This window comes from Prinia subflava, chromosome Z (assembly GCF_021018805.1).
Source record: "Prinia subflava isolate CZ2003 ecotype Zambia chromosome Z, Cam_Psub_1.2, whole genome shotgun sequence".
Taxonomy (NCBI): domain Eukaryota; kingdom Metazoa; phylum Chordata; class Aves; order Passeriformes; family Cisticolidae; genus Prinia; species Prinia subflava.
In genome coordinates, this window is record NC_086283.1 from 25,111,306 (window position 1) to 25,137,975 (window position 26,670).

The window sequence follows — 26,670 nt, forward strand, 5'->3', positions numbered from 1 at the left end:
AAGGCATTTGGCAATTTCTTTTAAAGAAGTGCTGATGTATCACTCAGCTTCAAAGTATTCTTGTACAACAGCCCACGATGGGTACATTATCGCTAAAGTGACCCCGAATTTGTGCTCTCTGCCTGCCCGCAGGCCAGCATGTGGAGGCACTGCTAAAGATTTGAGGCCAATCACTGCATTAAAGTGTAAGTTTGTTGAAGAACTGAACATGTAATGCAGTGATGTGCAATGCATCAGAAATCCACACACAGCACCAGCCCAGCCCCCTGCGCTCCCCTGGGCACTATTTAGAAAATTATGGCCCTCATGTCACCTTTGTCAAAGCTAAGCCAGAGCTTTGCTCCCCATTTGAGCCGTCCTGCCTTGCATAAATACATAATTAGCCTTTTTGTTTCTGTTATTTCTCACAATCCCTATTTATCTCAAATTCTCTCTAACCTTCAGGCTGTCCTTTGTGTCCTGCCACTTTCCACTTCCTTCCTGCCTCCCTGGTGATAGCTGGTGTGAAACTCCCTACTGTTGTCTACTCAACGCCCTCTCTCCCTCTCCATCTCTTAGATCCTTTGCTGAAATTTATCCTGCCTGCCTTGCTCATCTCTGGCGAGTGCTCCAATCCTGCTTGAGGATTCGTTTCCACTTGACAGAAAGCTCTACCCAAAAATTAGAAGTGTAAAAGTGTTTGGAAGTATAACATGGCTTGTAGTATTTTTGCAGGCAGGTCTCACTATCCGTGCTATGTGCTTTTACCACCACATGCCTACCCCTGCACCCTGCTGGGAGTTTCTGTGAGTGTTCCAGTCCTACTCACACCACTGCAGGCAGGGCTCTGAGCAATTCTTCCTTTGCTGTTGAGGAAGGCAGAGCATCCTTTCCCCATAAAGGCCTTGCAGGTCTAGCAGAAGCAACATCTGCTTTTGTCACCGATATTCACAGCAGATCAGTTGAGGCTACAAACGACACAAGGAGAGGGCTACTTTACATAGTGGAACCATATTTACAAGGCCTGAGTTCTTCACCAGCTTGCTGACTGGTTCTGCAGACACAGACATGCGCTCCAGGTGTTCTCCACAGCCTCATACCCTGCTCCTGGCAAATCCTTCCCAAAGCCCTGATCAAACAGGGTGCTTGTGCTATTGCTGACCTGTGAGCAGGCTCTCCCACCTTGCACTTCTGCATGAAGTTGTGTGGCAGAGTAACTCCCAGAAATCAGAAATTCGATGCTTTAGTGCAATTGTTAAATAAACCCACATTCACCTCACCAATCATAAAAGTGAACAGCTTCCCTTAATAATAAATTCAATTTTAAAACCACCAAACAACCAAAGCTTAACGAGCACAAGAGACTATCAAACGCTATCTGTACAGCTTTCCTCTCCAACAGCCATAGTCAAAACCCTGAAGCCAAATTCGGCAACCACAGACTGGAACATAAAATCCTTTCAAATGTCTATGTGCAAAGGATGTTTTGTATTAAAAGGGAAGTGCAAGAATGAAGGGGAAAGAACTTCCTTTGTTTCAGCAAAGGAAATGCCATTGTACCCCAGAAGTACTGGGCTAATTCTGAGCTCTTCTGTCATCATCCTAACACAGAATTGGGTCCATAATAATCCTACCAAGAGTAATTGCCCCTGCCAGATGTGACAATCAGTAAAGGAAGAGAGTGTTTAAAACTGAGGCTCAAATTGACATATTTCCTCTAGCTTTGTTTACATTGGGTCTCAGCTACAGGTGTGAAGCTGGCAGAGAAATAAACAAGAAGGTAACTCATAAGAGAAAAAGATTTCTGGTCTACAGGAAATAAACAGCTTCTTAAACTGTTGGCTTAGCCGGAAAAGGAGGACAAATGCTGACTCTTCTCAGCATTTCTCAGTTCTCTGAACTGTAAATTCTGAAAAAATACCATTCAGAAAAACTCCAACACAAGTGATAATTAAAATAATCACCCAAATGAGGCTCAGAGAATGGACATCTTTACCACTCCCATGGCTGTGGGAACAGCCAGGCTCAGCAGCTCATGCCACATCTGTGACTCCAGAGCCAACCCTCTGCATATATTTCCCAGCATTTTCAGCATACAAACCCAACATGAAGCTCAGAAACCCCAAAGCTCACGTTAGGCTCCCTGCTACACAAGTAGGAGACAAATCCCTCTTAAAGCTTCTGGGTTCCCCTGATCCCAGCTTCATGGTGGAGATCCATCCCAGTGTGCCAGCCTTTCCAAGGACTCCTCTCTGCAGCAGCTCCCCAGCACGTGCACCAATATTAGACAGGATCTCTGTGAACACCAGCTTTCCTTAGCACTGGAACATTCCCCGAGAGATTTATTTTGCTGGAAGTTTTCTTACCTTCTGTAAGAAACCTGCATTATGCCCATGCCTAAGGCATCTGTTCAGATTGATGCTGATGCTCCAACATCAGCACTTTCCTCCCAGAATAAAAATGCTTCACAAAATTGTCCATTACTTTTGGCTTTTATATAAACTAGAGATTTTAGACATCTCCTTAGTGTTTCTTTAGGGGACAACCATTCTCTGGCTAAGGTTACACATTAAAAGTCCTTATAGGCTTTCTATACAGCCTGGATATATCTGGATGCTAGCTTGGTAGGAGTCATACAATGCCAAGAGTACTATTTCATGACCACAGAAAAGCAGAGAATACTTTTATTAGGTCACATCTTGGAAAATATCAGGATAACTTAGTGCAGCTGCTGCAAAATATTTTGGACTGTGAGGGGAAGATTCAAGTTTCAGGCCATGGATGTCCACTTACATACCAATTTAGTTAAAAGATGCAAAAAAAATGAACTACCCCCACAATCCACTTCATATCTTCATCTCTTCGGCATTCCTGAATATAGCACCCATCCCTACAGTGCTTGGAAATCACAGTAAAATGTCGTTGTTTTCAATGCATTGTTGGATTGTGCTCTGAATATTTCTCATGCTTTCTCCTATTTGAACTAAAGAAAATTCCCACTTCATGCCAAACACATTAAGGCTGGGCCAGAAAGTCATATTTAAACCTGAATCTGTCTTCAGATTTCCACTTGGCAGAGACTGCTGTGTTGGGATCAAGAGACAGGGTTGCTATCCTGAGTAAACTGGAAATACCAGAAATCCAGACAAACAAACCAAAACAGTAATTTCCCGTACAGTACGCAGTAGCACATGCAGTAGTTTTCAACCCTTTAAAAATTAAATAACCTTTTTCAGCTCCTGGCAACCATGCTAGTTCATTTTCACAGGATATCCAAAATGAGACCAAACAGCTTCCTTCCCAAAGGATTCCTAAGCGGACAGGCAAGCTGGAAAAAGTGCCTCTGACTACTGTAATCCCAGCCAGGATGTCCGCCTCATTTCCCAAGGCTAAAAGTTAATATATAGGTCTCCCACAAAATGTGCATTACTCCAAATGCCGCTCACTGGGACTTTTGCAGGAATTTATTTTCTTTCTAGTGATACCCAGACAAGCTAGCCCATGCCAGGCTGTCCCCACACAGCACAGGGAGCACGAAGAGCCCTCTCCCTGCAGCACTGATAACCCTCCGTGCCTGCCTGACCCAGGACTTGACAGCATTGTTTCAGCTCAGCCCTTCGGAGTTTCTCAAGGAAACAAAGGCTGCCACTGGGAGCAGTTTCCCAGCAGTTTTCCAGTTTCCCATCAGCCCAGCACACAGCCCTGCTCTCCCTGAAAACAGCCACACCAACACTTCCAGGGAGAGGACTCTTGTCCTCTGATGGTGTTTTGCACTCCTGTCTTTGGACTCTGTTCCAGCACCAGTTGAATCCTCAAAAGTGATTTTGTGCAGTAATACATGAATGATATAGATAACTGCTTCCCTGTGTGAAAGCTATTTCTATTATTTTGCCTCTCTGTGAGAATTTTTCCTACTCTGATTTTCTTTTCTTTCTTGTGTCACTGAGTATTTCACTGTGACTCTGCCTTATATCAGAATACCAAGTCAGTGTCTGCCTGCTACAAAGATACCAGTGCACAAAGGCTTGCTGGCAATTTTGCAAAAATAAAGATAAATTATTGAAATAAATTGAACTCTCACATTTTGTATAACTATTGTATCTTGCTATTGTGCAGCCATCTGCCTTGCTAGAGGTTTTTCCCTTCCCTCCCATCTTCTGCAAATTTATTTCTTCATTCAAAGCAGGAACATTTTGAAACACTTTGCAAGGAACAGTAGCTATATGTTACTAGGTCATCAGATCCCAATGGGGTTTATGAATACCATAATGAATTTCAACCCAACATCTGTCTGCTCTCTGAAACAGATGCAATTATGGAAAAAAATAGCTGCTGCCTCTTCACAGGCAGATCTCTCAGTAAAAAATAACAAAACACAAAGAAAACTGACAATGCACAATTTAATCGCTACCACATTAAATTTATCAGTCAAAATATCACATGGCAGACGGTCTTTTTCTGAAAGCAAGTTGTGGTAATTCTGGCAGACAAGCAGGGGTTTTTTGACTTTAGAAAATCCTGCAGGCATGGCTTTGCCAACCAAAATACTAACTCTGGATGACTCAGACCACGGTTCCCTTTTATCCAAACTACTGAAGTTTGGTGGTTAGCTAAAAAGAAGCTGGTATCTGAATCACCCTTGGTTGGGAGGAATTGTCAGATTGAAGTCTTGGGCATGGGTTTTTGGGGGCAGGGTGTTGGTTTGGTTTCTGTTCCCTTCTCTCCTCAAGGAAGGAAAACAAAGATCAACAACTTTAAATGTGGGGACACCTTTCTTACTCAAAAATATTTTTTTAAAAAAATTAACTTTATCCTAACTTTTTAACCTTCTCAGTGCTGTGTGTTAATCTGGGCACATTCTTAGTAAATTAAACAGATTTTTTTTTCAGTCCTGTTGCAAGTCTAACCTGTGCCTCACAAAATTACACAATTTTAACCTTGCCTTAGCTACAAAAAAAGCCCAACTCATTGCTCAAGTCCCTCTTACTCATCTGCATTTCCCAGGCCCTCTGCTTCTCCTTTTCTTAGAGGAGGAAAGAAAAGGCAAAAGAGGAACTGTAATTTATAAACCTCCATCCAGCCCTCTGGAACAAAACCTGCCCTCTGTGACCTATTAAATATCTTTGGGGAAGTCTCCTCTATTCTCGCTCCAACTTTCATTTAGTTCCAAGCTGCTTTTCATCTCAGTATTTTGTCAATTCTGACCATTTCAAACACACTTGGGTGCCCCAGTGCAGTGCCCAAGTCTTTAAAATTCTCCTCTTTTCCTCAAGGGAAATGTATCCTGTATTTGGGAGGCTGCCTAATTAGTGTGTGTGTGTGTCTTCTGGATGGGGAAGGCAAAGGGAAACTCATTTAGGCATTGAGCAACAATGCCCTCTTCCAACATTAACTAATGAATAAGTCTGTGTCTCTTCCTGTAGATCCGTGCCAGTCCTATCTAAACATTCTCTATCTTTGTATATTAACAACCTGCATGTAACTTCCAGCCAAGTTTCACTTGTGCCTGTAACACCAGGCTCAGCCTGGAAAGAGGCAGCACAGCTGTTGTGGAGTTCTGTCAGCTTCTCTCTGCACTTCACCGCATTTTGGGCAGAGCATTGAGTAGGTGCACTCACCTTGATGGTGCTGCTGCACAGTGCAGCTGTCAGCTGAGACTGTAAACATTTTAAAAATTAAATCTGACAAGTTGTTTAGTGGTTTGGGAAGAATGGGAAGGCTCTGTACATCTGCCAGTCATTCACTGATATTTAGTCATGGAAGTTTTGTGGGAAAGAAATGTGTTTGCACAGGTCTGAGACTGGGTGTATTCACTGTTTTTATTGATAACTTGGAAACAACTGCTGAATAAACCCATTGAAACAATATGCACCCGAACAGCAGCTCGTGCCAGGTTATGTGCAAGCCCAGCCTGCACACAGTGGGATGAAAATCACAGACCCTCCTCCCATTGCCTGGACACTGCCCAGAGCCCCAAATTAAGTCAAATCTGTGGGAACACCTCCATGCAGTACTGTAGGACTAGGGCTGATGGGATCAGCTGAATAAACAAGGAAAGACAAGGGAAAGGACTTTCCTTCCAACACTGTTTTGCTGAGGCTCCAGCATCTTTCTAGTAATGCACAGAATAGAAAGGAAGACTTGGATTCAGTGAAAGGAGGGGGCACAAAAATTAATACTGAGGACAAAATGGTTTAATGTGCCCACTTGGAACAGCTAAAGCTCTAACCTTATTAAAAACAATAAATCCCCCCAAACTAAAAACAAACAAACAAACACCCCCCACAAACACACAAACAAAAACAACAACAAAGAAACCCCACCCCAACTTCAACAAAGTAAAAACAAAGGTACCACATGTTCACAGACCTCCTGGTTCCTGTTTCTCACAGGTCTCTCACTGGTTCCTAGGATGTGAAAGAGTGCTCAGACCTCCCCAGATCAGAGCTGCTTTCAGGCACCTCTCAGACAGATTCACTAATCCAAAGTTACTGGGGAGCCAGATGTCCTGGCCACAGCAGCTTCTGTGCCACCCAGGAAACCTGTGCCCTCTGGAGGGCTGATGGCTGCTGTGCAGGAGCCAAGTCACAGCCAGGCCCTGAAGTGCCACCCCATAGCACACTTGAGCTTCTCCTTCCAGCAGGGAGATTTGGGGATTTAAACCAGCTTCCCTTTTCACAGCAGCTTAAGTTCTTTAAGGAGTTTAGCTCCATAAGCCAATTAAATATCTTTAAGTCCTTGAGCTCTCCTACCTTCCCCAAGCAGTTTGCATGCTTACATGGCTTTACAGGCTGAAAGCTGATTTCATCCAGCCAGGACCTGAGCATCTTAGGAGGTCACAGGCCAAGCAATCCCAGGCGGAGTCGGCAAGTCTGGAATCCTCTGCAGACCAGCCTCAGAGGGTTGTACTCTGTGGCCTCGATCCTGAGAGCAAATTCTTGCAGATTTGGAAAAGGCCAACTCCACCTTTATTCCTTTGCTTTCCAGAAATCCCAGCTGTAGGTCATAAAGTAATGGATATCCCATGCGCTCATAAACTTTACACACTGAGAGTGGGAGTAAAGCAGTTTATTATCCTCATTTACACATCCACTGTGGAAGTGTAGGCAGACATAACTGGTGTCACCCCCTCGGGTCCCATCCCAGTGCCTTATCTCTTCTTCCTGTCTTTTTTCCTTTGGATTAGGTGACACTACATGTGGGAGAACAGTAATAAAGTAATTGGAAATTTGAATATGAAAGCTTAGAACCAAGTCTCTGAAGTACTGTTCTAGGCTTTTTTTTTCTTAGGGTTTCTTTCTGTTTGTTTTTAAACGAACAAATCAGCAACATCTCAAAAGCCAGAAAACCACAACATAAAGTTTTATGAGAAGCTATCACCAGCCCCCTTTGCTTCCTGTAAGACATATCCTGCATAGCTAGATATATTTTTGTATAACGTATTTATCTATTTTTAATATATATTTATATATAAAATAAAATATTTTCATTATATATACATTTTAAAGAAATCATTGTGTATATCCTAAACGCTCTTTTTAAGTCAGTTAATAACCATATGTCATTATGTTGTCAGAATACAATTTTAACTCCTTCAAAGAAAAACCAACATGCTGCAGTAAATATGTGATTCTGTAAACAGTTGTGGATTAACATTCAGTGACCACTGAATCTTCTCTGTGATTAAAAATCCCCACCAGCTGCCCAATCTGCTTTTGTCAGTGAACTTGCTGTCATTTTATAGCAATAAATATACAGTTTGCCCACATACTTGGGGTCAGTCGTGATTATGCCTGGAAAGACACATTTGCATGAGTGTTATGTGAAGGGCAAACTCGTAGCTGTGGAGCTGCTCAAGGTCACCACCTCTGTTTCTTCTAAACCAGAGACAAATTATCCCAGAAAGCTCTGTCTGCTCAGCACCCAGATAGGTGCTCCATCAGGTTCACTCAAGGAGGATGTGACACTGAGGTGCAGACCCTGGACCTGAAGCAGATGTGAGGGTGCTGGAATGGGCTTTCCAAGATGAGCCCTGTCTCAGTAAAGCACTTTGTGCCATTCAGTACCAGAACACAACTCATCAATGCCTTTGCGCAATGTGGTGACCTGCAGTTGTCACTTGCGATTTGCAGCACACTGCTGTGCTGCAGCAAACAGGAGTGATGCCCTCCACCGTGGTCCATCACACTTCCTCCAGAACTTTCCACCTCCAGTTTCAGGGCAGCTTGGCTGTGACTTGGTGGTTTTAGCCATCCCAGCACTGCTCCCCTTGGCCCTGGCCCTAGCTGTGCTGAGCTACCCTGGGACACAGTGGGATTTGTCTTCCCAGCCTGGCTGTCCTGTGGACTTCCCTGTGCTTAACACCCCTGTGCTCAGCACCTCCTCTTCTTTAATCTCTTCTGTCAAACCATAATCCCCAGGCTGGCTGTGAACACATATGCACACACTGTGGGTGCTCAACACCTCTGAGCCACATGCTTTGTACCATCTCTTGCTTTGAAGCAGCAGTACCACTTCAATTTTTTTTCCCTGTTTTTTTTTTCCTCTAATCAAACAAACAAACAACCAGAAAACTTTAGTTTTCTCTAAAACTTCAGTTTAACTCTGCAATACATGAACCCTTTTGTTCTTCTTTCTGAATTTAGGTCACTCCACAGAGATCTCTTGTTTTCTTTCTTGTCTAGGCATGTCCTCCTGCTCAGGCTGATAATTTGCTTTACTTGTGTGTGGCTGTATGGGTTTGGGTTTTCCCTTGACATTTCTGTGAACAGTGCAGCAAAGGTTGGTAGTGTTTATCCTCATTCCCTTTCTGCTTTTTGCTTATTTTGACTATTCTCCCATACCAATGCTGGCTGCTTCTCCAGTCATATTTAATCCCCTTTGTGGCCACCTCCTATTTTCCAATGCATATGCTGGCATTAAATTGCCTGTTATCCTGTCCTAATTGCCATGTTACAACTGCTCAGAGGATAATAAAAATTTATCTATTATTTTTCTCTTTGCCTTTGTATTGCTTATTGTTCATCTGTACTGGGAGAGCCTGTGAGTCCTTTCATGACTATTATTTTTTCCACATGTCGAAGCTCAAAATGAGAATAAGAAGGCTTCCACGGCTGATCCTTTCTTGGCTAAATTTCCATTGCATTGTTAGTTTTAACCTTTTGAGAGCATTTCCCGCAGTTCTGCCTTTCCAGCTCTGAGATAGGGACCTGAGGGTGGCAGGGAGGGCTCACAGGGGCATCTTTGGGGTGGCTCTGCAGTCAGATGTGCTGAGGCTTGTTGCAGGGGCACAATCTAAGAGAAAGGTGAGACCTGGTTGCCCTTAAGGTCAGGAGGGACAATTCTGGCCTCTGTGACTTTTGTGGTCTTTCACAGCACAGCTGACTCTGGGAAGATTTGGTTGGTTTGAGTGGGAAGCTCACTTCTTAAAATTTGGTGCAGTACTTGATGTCCTACCCAAGTAAAACTGGGGGAAGAGGGTGATTGTGGTTTTGTACTGCAACTGGCAAACTGAAAATACTTCTGATAACTTCCCTCCACGTTAGAGGGAATCACAAATTCTTCCAAGGCACATCACTTTTACTAATCTAGTTACAAAAACACAGACCCTGTAACTCACAGGTCTTTTTTTTGTCCTCGATAGAGACCATTGGACCAACTGAAGCCCAGTGCTCAGAGTTATTAACGGTCTTTCTTTTTAAGCCACCCAGATTAATGAACAAATTCTCATTCAGAGAAATCAGGTACAGATCCCCAGTGACTACACTGATTTGACTCTGGCTTTTGAGCAGTATAAATTACAGCAGAATATAATTATTAATTTCAGCTGTCCCCTGTCCGGGAAAATTATCATTCATCTCCCCAAATGGATATCTCAGCTGGAGACCTTTATTTTATCATCTCAGTGGAAAAAATCTGCACTGTTTCCTCCCTCCAAATTAGCAGTCTATGATTTCCCTGGGGAAGTCTTTCTTAGATGTAGTGCTGATTAGTGCTTGACTAACAGGCACCAGCACATTTTTCACCTTCCAGTACATACCTGAAATCTCTCACCAGGTCCATGGCTGCCTGCTCAAGAGTTAGTCTCTTCCCCCATAGCCTGTAGGGAAGATAGCAAAGTTAAAGAAATGCTTAGTTCTATCAATGCTTATTGTTGGTGTCTCACTGCTCACACGTAGGCTGAACTAATTTCATTCCATAAGGAGAACACCCAGGCTGAGGCCAGGGGTTGATCATTAAAGACTGATTTCTTGATGTTACCTGGTAAGCTTCTGAATCAACCAAGTACCATAAAATATAATTTCTAGGTGTTACAGTAAGCCTCACTGCTTACTTATTTTAAACTGCCCACGAGGAACTTTTCCCTTCCCAGAGCCAGCGAATTGGCTCATATTGCTCAGTGCAAAGTACTAGTTAAACAGGAAAATGTTTTGTCAGGGAAACAGTGTCAGTGCAGGGTTTTTGAGGGGATTAGCAGGGATACCCCAGCACATGGTGAACCTGGGAAAAAGCACAGTGGGCAGGGGCAGGGGAGGTCAGCCCAGGGGAAAGTCTCATTCCCAGTGGTGCCAGGCAAAGTCATGCAGACACACTGAGGCTGATGATTATGTGAGGTTGTTCTGCTTCAGCAACTTTGAGCAAACACTGCTTCCACACTACAGTCTTTAAGTACTATTAAAGAAGGCAAAAACTTGCTGCAAGTTAAATTGGCCCTGGCTAGGTTACCTGGTGATACTTCAGCAACCCTTGCATTGTAGCTTTGCCTCCAGTGCTATTCCTGTGGCTTTTTGCTGGCTTAAGGGGAGTGAGTATTAGAAATCAGATTCTCTCATGAGGTTTATTGAAATGCAGTGGCATTTTCTTCCATGGAAGGGACGGTGACAGCTCCTGAAGCCCTGTGCCCTGGATGCTGGCCTCAAAAGGGCATCCCTGTGCCACCCCTCACACACTGTGCACTTCTGCCCAGTCCCACCTCAACTTCTGTCACCGCCCTGCACAAACCGCTGCACTTTCCCTGGCCCTCTTGGAGAGAATTTGTGCTTTACAGTCTTACTGTAAAATAACAACGATCAGGTTTTAAAATCAGGAAGTTTCTCTAAGAGGTTTGTTTTGCTGTAATCGCTCCATATGTTCCTCTGACAATTTCCATGACCTTATTTCTAAAAAAAAAAAAAAAAAAAAAAAAAGACACTCCCATCATCCCTCAAGTCTCAGAAGAGCTCTCTACACAGTAAAGGAGAAGCAGACGCTGCCAGCTCTCTATCTGGATCTCTTCTTACACATGTTTAACCCTCAGGGTATAATGGATGCTGAGAATTACTCTTTCGTAACATTAGTTTGGCTGCCAGAAAGGAAAAATGATTAGCAGCTCAAAGGTTACACTGCAGTATTTTGCAAGAGAAGCCCTTGTCATGGGCTGCCTCTCTTTTGCTGACTGTGGATGTGAGCTGTGATGCTCAGCCACCCACAGGGCACTGGGGTTCTCTGCCCATTGGGCTGTGCTGCTCCAGCTCTCTGTCCCATCCCAGGGCTCGTGGTGCTGTGTGGGAGCTCTGCACTGCTGCCCTGCCGGGCCTGTTTATCCTCTCCTCCTGCCACAGGCAGCAGCATCCAGACATCACAGGTGGTACCCAGACCTTGCACGTGGCACCCAAGACCTAATGTCTCATCTCCCACTTAACCTAAATAACTGTGACCAGCTTTATATGCCACATAAAACACTTCCTGCTCTGTGCAATGCTATTTCCACACCCTCTCCCTCTTCAATATGTTAAAAACAAGTAAGATGATGAGTGTTTAAGATATAGTTAATGGTTTAAGAAAAGGATTTAAAACAAATTGCTGAATTAATGACTATTGTTATAGCTTCCTTTATTAGCCCCTTATTAGCCTGTTTCCTGAGGGCAGAGTTGTTTGGATAGGATTTACCTCTCTTTGGACCCTGAGGAGCTCAGAAATTCGGTATAAATAGCTTTAGAACCCTCTGTATGTTTTTTAGATCAGGTTGCAGTGATCACAAGATGCTGCTGCCCTTGTGTCCAAGAAGAACCCACACCCTACACATGCCAGCAGCTGCCAGCATGGGCAGGTCTGCTGGACAGTGGTGGTGGGCTCCTCCCCGTCATGCATCAGCTCCTGCCCCTCTCTGCCCTGAACTGCTGTTCTGTAGCATCTCTTGGACACACCCGTCTTGGCTGCTTCTGCCGTGTTGCTCTCCTGACAGAGCACTCGTGCTTGTATTTCATATCTGGGGAGTCTGCCAAGGACTGGCCAGGTTGAGTAAGTTCATGAACATCCTCCTTTGTTTTGTTGTCTCAGGCTGCTCACTTTTGTTCCACAATAAAGGGGCTGCTTTGAATTATCTCTGTACTAACCTGTTCCTACACCTGCATTGGCTGGGGCAGTTTGTGCAGAGGGTAACTGAAATTTCTGGTTGAAGTCTTCCTTGCAGATTGTCACTGTCACATCACAGATGCTTCTTCTGTTCATTATATTGATGGGTGAAAGCAGTAAAGTCTGAACTTTGTTCAAATTTTCCCTGGGCTTGGCAGCATAAGGGCTCTAATATGGGTTCAGGCTGGTTGTTAGATACAAATTATGTGTCAGTTCAGCGTTTTCCCCCGCTGTCTTCTCTTGCCAATAATTTGCTACAGCGCACAGAATTCCTGTCCTCCTGTCAGCCCGCGTCCTTCCAAAGTCACTTCAGTGCCCATGAGCAGCTTCTGTCTTTTCCCCTCTCTGCAGCAAGCTGCTGATCCCACACAGAAGCACCACAATTCTCTCTGGGAGAGCTCTGCTGTACCCCCAAAACAGCCCTGCTGTGACCCCCTTGGGCACATCCAGAGGTTGCTCACACAGGCTGGAACAAACTTTTTCTGTTGGTCGAGATGATGTTGCCAGAGAGCCAGGATGAGGCAATTTGCCCTGGAGTCACCAGTCCAGGGCATATTATCTTTTGGTCAGAACTCCAGACTGAGAGACTGTGCACAGCCCAAACTCTGCCTTTGTTTTTTTGGTAGGATCTTGGGTAAAATGGTTCTAAACCCTATTTTTCATTTGCTAAAGGATGGATGAAAATATTTCCCCAGAGGAGTTAGGTGTTAGATTGATTGTTTCATGATCACAAAGCCTTTGATATCCTTTAATCAGAGTTGTTAAGGGTTTTAAAGGTTGTTATAATCTGTGGAAGAGATGTTAATTCTCTGTGTGCAGCCCATACAGAACATGGAGTCTCTAATGTTATTTGCGGACTAAGTTTTAAACGCTCCCTTCAAGATGCTGACAGAAGTTACCTTTCCGCCTCACACACGAGCTGATTAGAGTATAGTGTGCTTTGAAAACTTCTTCACTTCTCATTAGACCCTCTCTTCTTGAGTCACTTTGTAAGAGGCCAATTTACATTAAGTCTGGGCCACCTTTGGGTCTGGATTTCTCATGGAAATACGTTTCACTAGCAAGAGCAAAACCCCTTGTGCTCTCTGCATAAGAATCACTAATTCTCTCCTCTACATCATAAATCCCAAGGCATGCTCTGAATACCAAATAAGTTTGATTTAGAAAGAAAAGAGGTGCACATTCTTCCTTTGACAATTTTCATTCCTGCCTTGGCTACTCTGTATTTCTCCATTAAAAGAGGCCACCAAAGATTTGCAAATCCCTCTATCCAGTGTGAGCACAGTCTGAACTGGTGCTCTATTCTCCAGCCAAATTCTTGAGCCCACCTTGCCATGCTGAGCATGAGCTGGGTACCCCACTGCCCTCAAATTTAGCCCTGTTGCCCCACCAGCTCTGACAGGTCCAGCAGTAGTTGTTGGTGCTCCCACTCTGGCAAACCACTTCGAATACCCACGGTGGATACTCACATTTCTACACATTTGCCACCCAGTGCTGTGTAGAAAGTAATTACTTTACAGTTCTAGAAATTGCAAAACTCATCTAATATAAAATACATTGTTCCCTCTTTGTGTTTGTCCTGCAGAGAAGAAAGCCCTTAAAACCTTGTAAAGCCAATTACACTCTATCAAAATGAATTATAGAAGTTTATAGAATACCTCCTGTGAGAATTTGGCTCAGCTTGACAAACTGTATTTTTATTATTATTATTTACTTGCTTTGCTGCTTAGTCTGTAGCTATACAATAATATTGCAAAGAAGAGAAAATGCTGACAGGTCAAGTCCTGCTTCTGTTGGCAGTGCTGATATTTCATATTTATCTGACAAATGTCCTGGCAAAGCTTGATAACTTTTACTTTGTTTGCCTTTTTTTTTTTTTTTTTTTTTTTTTTTTTTTTTTTTTTGATGTTGTTTTATTCCTCTTTGGAGCCTTTATTTAAGAGCCTTATTAACCTCTGTATTTCTCCAATGACACTGAAATGATCAAAAGGGTTCTTCTGGTAATGTGGTAAGCATTGCAAAGCTGTCCTTCCCTCAGCACCACAAAACAGGTGGTCCTTTCTTTAGGGAAGCAAAATATATTTCAGAACACTGTTCTTTGTGTTTGCAAGAGTGTATCATGCCATTAGTTTAAATTTTCAAACTCTGCTTGCTTCCTATAAGAAAATATTCCAAAACGTCATATTTTTAACATTTGCTGGGCTGACTACTTCTAAATTGGAACTGTTTCAATCAATGTTATTTATGAAATTTCAAAACATTAAGTATTTCCAAGACAGTAGAGGAAGGTACGTTTCTCTACTTTTCACTATTTTATAAGCAAATAGAACAATATTGATTATGTTAAATCAATATTACTGGACTGTTCATGTACCCATTTTCCTCTGGGCAAGGAATCACTTCTGGCATTACATGCAAGTTGAAAACCTGTGGGGCTCCAAAATGTGTGAGGTTTTATTTTGTGGGGAATTTTCCCACACATTAGGAAGCAGATTTTTTTCTTTTTCTTTTTTTCCCCTGTGGATGAAACCAAGAAATTCCCATCCAACCAAAAAACCTGAAATTTTAATTTTAAAATTATCAAGACAAGGGTTCTGAAGCAAGTGGCCTGGGCAAAAAGTGACCTCTTCCTGGGGAACTTCACATGGCATCCACTGAAGCATGGACTAACATAACGCATTCAAACAAGGGCTGCCATTCCCCGTTTTCACTCAATGTTTCCACCTGGAAAAACTCTTGGACTCTGACTGCTCTCTTCTTCCCCTTCCTTCTTCACATTCTCCACTTTTTTCTTAGAGTCCCAGAAACTCTGCAGCCCCAGCATGAACCCCAAACGGTGCACACGAGAGGATGCACAAGCTGCTGCATGGATGTGGGGGTGTCCTGCAGACAGAATTTCTAAACAAGCCATCCCATGGGATTAGCTCCCAGCTGCCCAGCTGGGACACAATGCAAAACCCCGTGTTCTCCCATCCCCGAGGAGTTCCCAGGCTAGTGCCACTGCCAAGCTAATGGGCATTGATGGCTTTCCCCCCTGTGCGCAGCACTGTGAGACCTGACAGCTCCTCTCACCTCTGTTCAGAGACAGACTTTGGGAAAGCTGCTTGGAGCTCTCCAGCAGGGCTCAGCCCTGAGGGCTGCTGGATGCTGTGATAGCTGGCACTGAACTGCCCTTCCAGGCCCCTGCTCAGCAAACCATTTCTCACTGAATTAAGGGGAATTTAAGTATGCATTTAAATGCTTATGCAATTCCATGAACAGAGAGCCTGTTGAATCAAAGGAATTACTGAGAGCAGAGGCCCTTAAAAATAATGATTTTTTTTTCCTTGTAGAAGTATCTGTTATTTATTCCCGAGTTCTTATCTTGTTTATAACAAAGAAGGAACAAAATTCCTTTCCCAAGGCTGGATAGTCCTGGAGCATATCCACACCAAACAGGAACAAAAATAAGCTTCATTTTAGACAGAATAAACAAGCAAATTCTTCTTCGTCCCTTGCCTTCTATGTTTTTTTTTTATTGTTATTATTCCTTTGTACATAGGAAGGAGAAGGTATTATGGCCTTATCCAAAGTCTGCTGGATTGATGGAACTTTTTCTTTGGCTTGCATGGGTTTTGGAGCAAAACTGGTGGCAGAGTGTGGCAATATCATTATAGAGATATTTTCTCTACTATCTAGAAAAAGGAATATTATAAAAATACCAGCCCAGCATACAGCCCCCAAGAACTGTCAATATTCACTGTGTTAACTAATTTTAAATTACCCTGCTTTCTTGCTGAACATTCTTTAGGAGCATCAAATCTGTAGCACTGGAAAGGCTTTCCAACCTTTGACTAACTTTATAGACAATTTTTAAACCACAACTGCCTCTGAAGTGCATCACACACAAAGGTAAGAACAGGAGCTTCCAAACATTATGAAAAACCATCTTTAAGATGAATGTGCCCCAAACCAGAAGTCCCTGTGGTTGCAATAAGGATGTTTGCTGCTGGTGATTTTTGTCACTGGGCAAGGCACAGCCTGACAAGCTCGAGGTGGTGGGGCTGCACAGTCAGGGTGGTGTCCTGGCCTCTGCCCTGATAAATCCAGCTATAAAGCCACCATAGCTTTGGTGACATGGGGAACACAAAATGCCCATATCCCCTTCTATTTCAGCTAGTGAATTTCACATGAATGAGCTGGGACATTTTTGCCAGCGAGGGCCTGACCCAGCTGTCTGTTGCCCCACTGGAGGGCTGCTTTGGAGGTGATTCCCTCAGTGGGACAAGTTCAAGGATCCTGTGCCACCCAAGCCCCACAGATGGATGCATTTCACTGTTTGACGGTGATTTTCCAGACCCTTATGTGCTGCCTTTGGAAACACTTGGCCTCTTGCATGTTGCAGAGTGGCTCGAGTGTGTCCAGAGAAAGACACTGAGCTGTGGAAAGGTCTGGAGCACAAGTCTTATGAGGAGCAGCTGAGGGAGCTCAGCCTGGAGAAGAGGAGGCTCAGAGGGGACCTCCTCACTCTCTACAACTCCGTGAAAGGAGGATGTAGCCAGGTGTGGCTCAGTCTCCCAAGTAACAAGCAACAGGACACAAAGAAATGGCCTCAAGATGTGCCACGGGAGGTTTAGATTTGATTAGGAAAAAATTACTCACTGAAAGGGTTGTCAAACACTTGCACAGGCTGCCTAGGCAAGTGGTGGAGTTGCCTTCCCTGCAGGTGTATAAAGAACGTGGCTGTTGCACTTGGGGACATGGGTAAGTGGTGGGCTTGGCAGAGCCGGGTTAATGGCTGGAGCTGATCATTCCAGAGATCTTTCCCAGCCTAAACAATTCTACGACTCTGTACTGGTACCACACAAAACTGAGTCTACAAGAGACCCCCCGAGCTCGGGTCCCCACCCCCACCCTAAAAGCAGAGGGGTACAGGCAGGTCTGATTCATGTATATATTGTTGTAGTACTCAATATACACTCAGAAATCTTAAAGCAGATTGTGACTTGGCATCTATACCTAAAAGATATCAATACACAGACAATGTGCTTTTGCAAAATGACTGAAAACCTGTTCTTTTCATGTTTCCTCAATACAAACATGACTGCATTTTGCTTTAGAATAACTACTGCTCTGAGACATACTATCATTGGGTAAATGAATTTGTTACCCATATTAAATCCTTGTAAATAAAACAAGCAGACCAACCTGCATATGTTTGTTTCTTTTCTTTTCTTTTTTTTTTTTTTTTTTTTTTGAGTTTGCATGCTTAATACAGAACTAGCAGGTTTAAATCTCACTGAACATTCTATGTGAATTAATCAGATTCTAGAGTAATGTGGGAAGGAAAATAATGAAAAGTACAGCTTTTCATTTAAACATACGCAGTTCTTTTCATGCAGGGTTTTCATTTAGGATTTTTTTTCTGTTTTTTTTTTTTAATATTAATTACACTTTGCATTAAAGAACATAGCCAGTGTAAACACAGTCTGTAACACTTATAAAACAGTGCAAATTTTGTAAATTTTTGGGAGGAAGTTGAAATACATATATATATAATGGAGGTAAAACAGCTTTCTTTCTCAGTAGAAAAATACGTCTATTAAACACCTATGTTTGGAACTTAACTTCACAAAAGAGCAAGTTATAGTTCTATACCGTGTCACAAATTAATATCTTTTCTAGATTTCCTTTTTCAGTGTTAGTGTCAAATGCATAATAATATTAGAAAAAATGAGAGAAACTTATTATTTAGAACCTAATGAAAAATCTTAACAGACAATGACTGGTGAAGGAGGGCACAGAATAAAGAACTGGGGAAAGAAGCAATGGAAAAATACTGACCTCTATGAATTATTGCACATTTGAGATAATTTTCATGGCCTTTGGGCCAGCTCTGGATACTTTTAAGTCTTAGGTCAGTGTTTGTTTCCATTTGACTGTAGGGTACAATTTAGGAACTACTGCAAAATGTCAAGGATTTACTGAACTTGTTTGCTGATGAAACCACAGGCAGCTGAGTGCAGAGTGCTAACTTTTATTCATGCAATCAAAGAGAACACTGCTAAACACATACTGAAGCACAGGCAAGGTTGCCTGCCTTAAAAATATTTTTGGGAACTTGCTGCAGCAGATCTTACTGAGACGAAACTCTCGTGTCTGCTATGTTTTCATTAGAGCCATGCCAAAACCTGCAAAATTGGCTTTTTGCCTTCATTATTTAGAGCTTTTTTCCTTTAATATGGTTGTCTCCATAGCCTGACTCTGTGACCCTTACCCAGCTGAGTGTGGAAATCTCCATGAAACACACTGGTACTCGCTGAGCAGCAGCTCCAAACGCTGAGCACCTGTGTAACAATTCTGATCCACCAGCAGCAGGAATGCCACTCATGAGAGCTAAATGACAAGATCCTGTTTGACTGATGGGATCACTCACACAAGTGTGAAATGCAAGACCTTGCCAGCTGCTTAAAAACATCACTTTTCACTAGGCACAGACAGCAGAAGTTTTCCTGCTTCTGCCATATTTAAAAGGTACCAATTTTAAATTGGCAGGTTGATAAACAAGAGAGAAAACTGTTTTGGGTGATTACCACTGCAACAGAAGTCAGACTTACTAGTAAATCTGAATAATTTAGCACTTAATCTCTGAATATTGCTGTAGTACTTCTTTTCTATTGCTGAGGTTCTCACAAAAAAAGTTAATTTCAAATTGTAAGTATTGGGTTTGGAAAAAAAATCCTTCATAAAATTACTTTACCACAAATCTTAGACCTTAAGAATTTTTGGATTAATGAATTGGCCAATAGACAGCTAAATTTATACTTCAACTTTTTGGAAAAAGTTATTAAAAATCTGCAAAAAATTGTGAAATAATCTATAGTTGACAGAAAAATTGTTTGAAATCCTCCTAAATATCTTCCAATATTCTAGTAAGTTGTTTAATAAAACCACATTGCTAACAATTGACTACGAATACAACATGCCTCAATAATAAAATGAAGAGATGCTGATGGGAGCAGGTGATTTATTTTGTAGTAACTGTTACTATGCACCTTATTGATAAAGCTTTGTCTGCATTATTTCAGCTGAGCATCTTCTAAGAATTATTTGCAAGACAATGTTACCAGGAAGGTTTCCTTCTCCTTCCTTTTTCAAACTGTAGTCTATATGAAAAACCCAACCACTTCTGTGTGTTCCAGATACTGTTACTTAAATATGTATGGATGCTGGAGATCGTATACAGTGACCTTTTATCCATCCCAGTAAACCTACAGTGAAGTGACAGGATGTGTTTTTTTCTATCCCCCTCACTCCTTTTTTTAAAGAAGCAATAAAACTGTACATTAAAAGACAGGAAGGACATTACTGAGTTACAAATGCTTTTTCTGCATTGGTTCAGCTGAGCATCTTCTAAGAAGTGTTTGCAAGACAATGTTACCAGGAAGGTTTCCTTCTCCTTCCTTTTCATGATGGTTCTCCCCTTGTGGTCTGTGCAGGAGATAATAATTTTTGTAGCATGATTAGAATTTCAAACTGTAGTCTATATGAAAAACCCAACAACTTCTGTGTATTCCAAATACTGTTACTTAGATAAGTATGGATGTTGGAGATCGTATACAGTGACCTTTTATCCATCCCAGTAAACCTACAGTGAAGTGACAGGATGTGTTTTTTTCTATCCCCTTCACTCCTTTTTTTAAAGAAGCAATAAAACTGTACATTAAAAGACGGGAAGGACATTACTGAGCTACAAAAGAATGCCCCCTTTGTCAGTAATTTGTAAATGTAAACAAAAAAGTTCAAGTAGAAAAGCAAACAAGTGTGCTGCTGCTTTGAGTAGGTTTTCTCACCCCATGCGGGTAGGGCAAAGTTCTTTACAGGGAACCTCTTCGTGGCGGCCATGAAGCACCTCTAAAGAGCCCTGGCGTTCACTACCAGATATCGCTGGTGAAGCTGAGCTCCTTGGCCGACAAAGGCAGCAAGGGGTTGCTCCTGTGGAACTCCTGGGGGTCCTTGACGGCGTTGTTGAGAGGTAGCTGTCCGTTGAGCAGTGCCAGCGGGATGTTGCAGTAGGTGTGGTGGTTGCTGACGGGGGCCATGGGCAGCGTGGCTGCAGACACGTCGTACTCGTAGCCTCTGCAGTAGTGCCTGGTGTGCACGGAGTCTGCCGGCGCATAAGCGCCGAGATCCGCCCGCGACTCCACCAGCGTGGCAGACGTGCCTGTGACAGCAAGAGAGGGCACAGTCTGGAGGTCTCCAAAGAGGCCCTGCTCTGCAGAATCCAGGACCTGATGCCGAGACACCACCTCCTTTCTCTTCCCTGGCATTTCAAAGACTAGGCGCTTCCAAAACTTAGAATTCAGTTTGCTGCTTTTTGGTCCTTTCCACTTCACCACTGAGAGAAGTTTGATGGTGTGCTTTAATGATTCCACTTCATGATAATTCACCTTCCCTTTCAATTCAGTACACTCAATCAAGATAACTTTGATTTCTCCACTGACTAGCATGTTATGGAGTCTGTTTTCCATCTCAAAAATACTCCATCCTCTCCTGAGAACATAGTCTGGAGTTAACACGATAATGAGTCTTCTGCTTTGCTCAACACATCTTGTGAGATCTTCAATGTAGGCTACAAATTATAGAAAGAGAGAAAGAGTAAAGAATAAAGAAGTCTATTGTATTAAAACATCAGGCTTGCAATCAAGTATAATAAAATCCTACATTTTACTGATTCAAACCATTTAAAACAATGGGCATTTCAATATACTCCAACAAAAATGGGACTGTGTATCACAAAATATTTCTATTTATGGAGTACACATGGAAAACTCCTTAATAACACCCTCCATCCTTTGCTATTTTTCCCCGTTCACTGCAGCATTTGACATTTACATAACACTCTTGCTGTGTAGGTGCATTAGTGAATAAAAACACATAGTTCACTTAGTGAAAAAAAATATAGGTCAAGATCAATGTAATGTTTGTGTGAATTCTAACATTAACATTGGTTATGATTAACATTGCACCAAGGGAAGCACGCTCTGGGAAGCGGTTCCTGTGTTCCAGATGCAAAGAAATGAGGGTGCTGCAGGGTGTATGAACCGTAACTTGCAAAAGCTCAAAAAGAAATGAACCCTCATCACATGCAGAACTTGTGCTATTGCATAGAAGCATCATGGTAGCTTTTTCTTCTTTAGGTATTGACCACAAACGCACAAGAACATTCTTTGTGGCCCAGTGGTCTGTTTTAATATCACAATCTTGTGCTTCTATGTACCCCAAGGTATTAACAGAGACTTCACAAGTGACAGGAACAAATGGAAAATTTTAACATATTGGAAGTATTTATTTGTTGAGACATCAGTGACAAACAAAATAGTAGAATTCTTTTATTCATGCATGCCAAGGAGTTGCAAACGATCAGTGTAAGCAGAAATGCCAGCCCCATCAGCAGCTCCATGATGCCAGGTATTGAACTTCAAAATATTTGTGAAGTTGGACTTTGATCCCTCAGTTTCACTTATCCCAGGGATGGTAGGGAGGAGAAGCCAAATACACTGGTCTGACATGGAACAGGATGGGAAAGAGATCTACTTACAGACCTGATCCAAAACCCATTCAAATGAACAGCCTTCATTCAACAAACTTCAATGCGTTTTGGGTCAAGACCAGAAAAATTAAATCCCTTGAACAAAACCACCAAGGGCAGAAAATGTTCGTTGGTTGCACAGTATTACAACTGCAAGCTTTGAGACAGGATATCTTTGTGTTTTTAAACTACATGAACCACCTGACCATGCTACTGGAATGTGCTGCCTGACAACAGAAGAGAAGCACGTGTTAGAAATGAAGACTTGGACACAAGAGCTGCACAGAACAGATCTTTACTTAGCACAGGGCAGGACCTCTCTTACATATCTGCCCTCTAGCAGGAACAATAATTACAAATAACATCATTAATCAACATCTGTTACTGCAAGACTCATTTTATAGTCCCAGACACCATACCACAGCATGCTTATTCACACCACTTCCAGTAAAGTAAATAGCTACAAAATAGGCCAACAGGAGCATTCTAAAATAGCTTATTTTCAGGAGACTGAAGGCATAGTTAGCATCAAATCTGCCTTTACCAATGTTTTATTTCACCACTTAGCAGCAAGAAGAATTTCTTTCACAGATGGAAAAAGAGAGGCAATTGCAAACATCCCACAGACACACAAAAATTTAAGACATACACATACATTACAAATGTCTATGTAACAATCCTGACTTTTAGTTAATGGTTTATGACTTTTTAATCATGCAGCATTTACAGGTTTTTTTTTTTTCTTGAAATACTTTATGAGGAAAACCCACCCCATTGTTCTGTGTAAAATAGTTACTCATTAATGAAAAAAAATTCAACATTAAAATCCACGAAAGAGGCAGTGGAGCGGGGAAAGAATCAGCAACAATGAGAAAATGATAAGCAGAACTGGTGAAACAAAACTTAAGGAAAGGTAGAAATGTTCAATACAATGGAAAGATATTATCCCAATGTATCAACAGCTCAGACTCTTCATTTTCTTCCTTTCTTTCTGCTCCCAAAAAGAAAGAATTTAGGTGGGAAGCTTCATCATTAGAGGTTGAATCTGCAAGATACAGTAAAACAACAAACTATCATGCATCTTTCCTGAGACATATTCATCCCTCCTCCAAGCAACTCAGAATGCTATGCACAAGATAATTCTCTGCAGGACACAATAGTGGGCAGTACCACATGTCCAAGGGTATTCCGAGCACGGCCATGCATATCCAAACTCATCCAACTGAGGAGAAGTACAAACTAACAAAACAAACAAACAAATCACTGCACTTTCATCTCTTCAAATACCCAGCACAAATAATTTTAAAAGCAACACCCCAGCAATAATCCATCATAACATCATAATCAAAAAGTTGTCAGCCTTTGCCTTGGGCAAACAGCATGGAAAGAAGATGGGAGAAATTCCCTATTTTCTTAGGTGAACATTTCTCTCGTCTGTGCTTCTCTCATCTCTTTTGGATGCCCACCATCCTTACCGTCTATTGCTACACGTTAGAGCTCTGTCCTCAGCTGACTAATGAACATCTTCACAAATGGTTATGAGGTGATCCCTCAAATTCCACATTTGGAGCTGTTCCCTAATAGATGTGGCCATTGAACAGGGGACTTGTTGATGCACTAAGGACAAAGCACACAGAGTTATAAGAAACTGGAACCCCAAATTTCTAGCTGTCTGGTCCAGAAGTAGGTAGTACCCCCACTAACTCCAGCTTGGGACTACTGCTGAAGGCAGGTGACAGTTCTCCTGGTGCCCATGGTTCCATTGAGTGCACTCTACAATATGTCAAATTTGCACAACTTTAACATTTCTGTGGAGAAAAGCATGGGGAAACAGATTCCTGTCTCTGGAAATTTCGGCTTTATTTTTCCCAGTGGTACCAGTCTGACTGCATAAACCTCTGAGTTGCTAAATCATCTGCTCTCCTTTTTCTTCGGACTTGGAGACTTCCCAAAACACCGCAGGTTCAGTTGTCTGTCCCAAGTGTTCAGTCCATTAGAAGGTACTAAATCCAAGCAATCTATATTGCAATGTGGGATGGAGGAAGGGTTGCTTTCACCTTTCCACTGAGCTAAGATATTATTGTCAAGCAATGGTTCTGCTTCATTTACAAGAAAAAAACTGAATACAGACTTCAGGAATAATTTCACCAGCTAGGGTCAACTGTAAAGTTCCAGAGAAAGATATTTCCATCAGATAAATATAACTTTGCTGCAACTTCACTTTTGCTGCAGGAGGTGTCAACTTCAATGATATTTCATTGTAAGGGGACAAAAAAAATTGTCTTGACAAAGTCAGTATGAAATTGTTTACTTTCAAGTCCCAGGGATTGTTTTTATCATAAATTAGAATGTAAAAATTGGATGTCAGTGTTAGATTGAACTGACTTGTTTTTACTGAAAAAAACACATTTTAAATTTTGACCATTTTCCCCCCTCCTTGAAACACCATTTTGCAATATGGTACAAAACTGTCCTCAAAATTTCAGCAATTCCCATAGGCAAAACCAAAACAAAAACAAAAAAACCAAAAAAACAACAACAAAAAAACCCAAAACAAAAAACAAACAAACAAACAAAAACACAAAACAAAACAAAACCAAACCAAAACAAAAAAACAACAAAAAAAACCCCACAAAAAAACCCAAAAAAAACCCCAAAAAACAAAACAAAACAAAACAAAACAAAACAAAAAAAAAACAAAAAAAAAAAAAACAAAAAAAAAAAAAAAAAAAAACAAAACAAAACAAAACAAACAAAAAAACCCCTTTGTGAGTGGCTCTATCACTTACTTGCATCACATTCAATGCAATGCCCAAGGAGGAACGGACAGCAAGAAGTGTTATACCCAAACCCAAACATTGTTTTTGCATGGCTCCCTTGAGTAATGAAGACAGATCACCTGACAGCAAATATGTGCTCACCAAACATCATCTACGTGTAATGATGCTGAACTGTAGTTTGGAGCATTGAAGAACAGAATTCCAAGAGATGCATCCTGTTTGCAATTAAATCATCTGTAACTGCCTATGGAATCCTTAAAGACTTACATTAACCACAGGCTGGAAGGAAACCTAATATGCAAGCAGACTAGGAGCAAGGAAAGGAATGAATACTATGGGCAGAGAGCTGCTTAGACAAAGAAATGACTGATTAACCAGATTCAGATGATTTGCAGAAGGAGTTGAGGGAGAAGGAAAAAACACTAGAAATCATATAAAATCCTATGAATATTTTTGGGAAACATGGCTGGCAGCACTACGAGCACCAAAAAGTATCTACCATCAAACCCATGCTGGTTGGTTCCTGGCACTCTGATAATAACCAGCCTTTCTGTGTTTGGCAGTGTGACCATCACTTGAGAAAGTTATTTATAGAGGAGTAATTCAGTCCTGGTTTCCTAGCTGAATAGTTCCAAACCTTGAGTCTGATTACTTTATTATAACACCAGTGATTTTATGTCTTGTTTTTCCTATTTATTAAATGTGTTTTGCTTCTCTTAGCTTGGACCAGAACAACTGAAACACAGAGCAGAGTAATGGTCCCTTCCCAGAGAGAGCACAATCCCAGGACGAGCTGAGGGACAGCTGATGAGTTCAACATAATGAAACAAATAATGCAGATTACTGCACTCTAGGACTGCCAGCTCTGCTGCCTTTTGTTCATATTTATTCCTCTTTCAGCTGACATCCCTGCTACCCTCACAAATGCCTGACACTAAAAGTAAGATTCATACAGAACAGACAACCAGGGACTTCTGAAAGGAGTTTGTTGAGCTGGGTACTGTATTCCTGTTCCAAAGAAATGGTATCCTCCACCTAACAAAGGCTCCAGACACATGGTCCAACTGGGTTTTCTTCATGCAGGCTCCCAGGTAGCTGAAATTCACCAGGCGAAAACCACACAGATGGGTAGACAAAAATACAGAGTGCCAGAACTACAATACTGACTGTCATGTGCTTTTTATCACATGACTTAGACACTCTCCCTTTGTGCTGAGAACTTCTCTTTTTTCAGGTGAACAAATATTTTTATTCCATCACTGTTGCTCTTTACACTTCCTGATCTCATACCCTGGGCTGAGCTGGAGTGAATTGTTGGTGTTTTCTCAATCCTGTCAAGACCAAATGCACATATGCTTAAAGAATAACTGGATTATGTTCTAACAGATATATATTGCTGGTATTAAAAGTCTAACTTGACAATTTTTACCTCTTGACTTTCAGGTTTTAAAATAATTTGCAGAAACCATGGAGAAAAGTACGTTCCTCCGATTTAGTCCTGATTTTAGAAGAGTGAAGTGCAAATAGATATTTTTCTCTGCAGACATCATCCTTGTCAAGACAAAAAATAGCTCAGGTGAAAACATAACTCATCCTGTTAGCCCCCTACCAACTAGTCAATCTCCTTAGGTCTCCTAACACTGAATTAAAAAAAAAAAACCTCACAGAGCTTGAGAGTGTTTGTTGTGGGAAGGGGTTTGTTGTAAGAGCCCTGAAAACAAACAGGGTTAAAATAATGAGAACTGCTAAGGAATTCAGTAACAAGTGCACCTCAGGGATCCCAGTCTCCTTATGCAGGTTAACTTGCCCAGTTACACCTGAGTTACCTGGGCAGGGTGGTGTGTGTGCTGTCAGCTTTGACAGAATGAAAAACTCCTTCTGTTAAGACCAAACAGTATTCTTTAAGAAAGAATATCTGCTACAGTACTTCCCATAACATGAAACTCA

At 41.9% G+C, this 26,670-nt stretch overlaps 1 protein-coding gene across 2 annotated transcripts in view; it reads right to left on the reverse strand.

The window, feature by feature from the left end:
• Nucleotides 1–13,239: 13,239 nt before the first annotated feature.
• IL1RAPL2 (interleukin 1 receptor accessory protein like 2) overlaps nt 13,240–26,670 on the reverse strand; it is a 385,745-nt gene continuing 372,314 nt past the window's right edge. For both annotated transcript variants that reach the window (XM_063423231.1, XM_063423232.1), the window contains one exon: nt 13,240–20,983. In XM_063423231.1, coding sequence (XP_063279301.1) covers nt 20,286–20,983 — 698 coding nt within the window. In that variant the 3' untranslated portion in view covers nt 13,240–20,285. The remainder of the gene's footprint in view (nt 20,984–26,670) is intronic.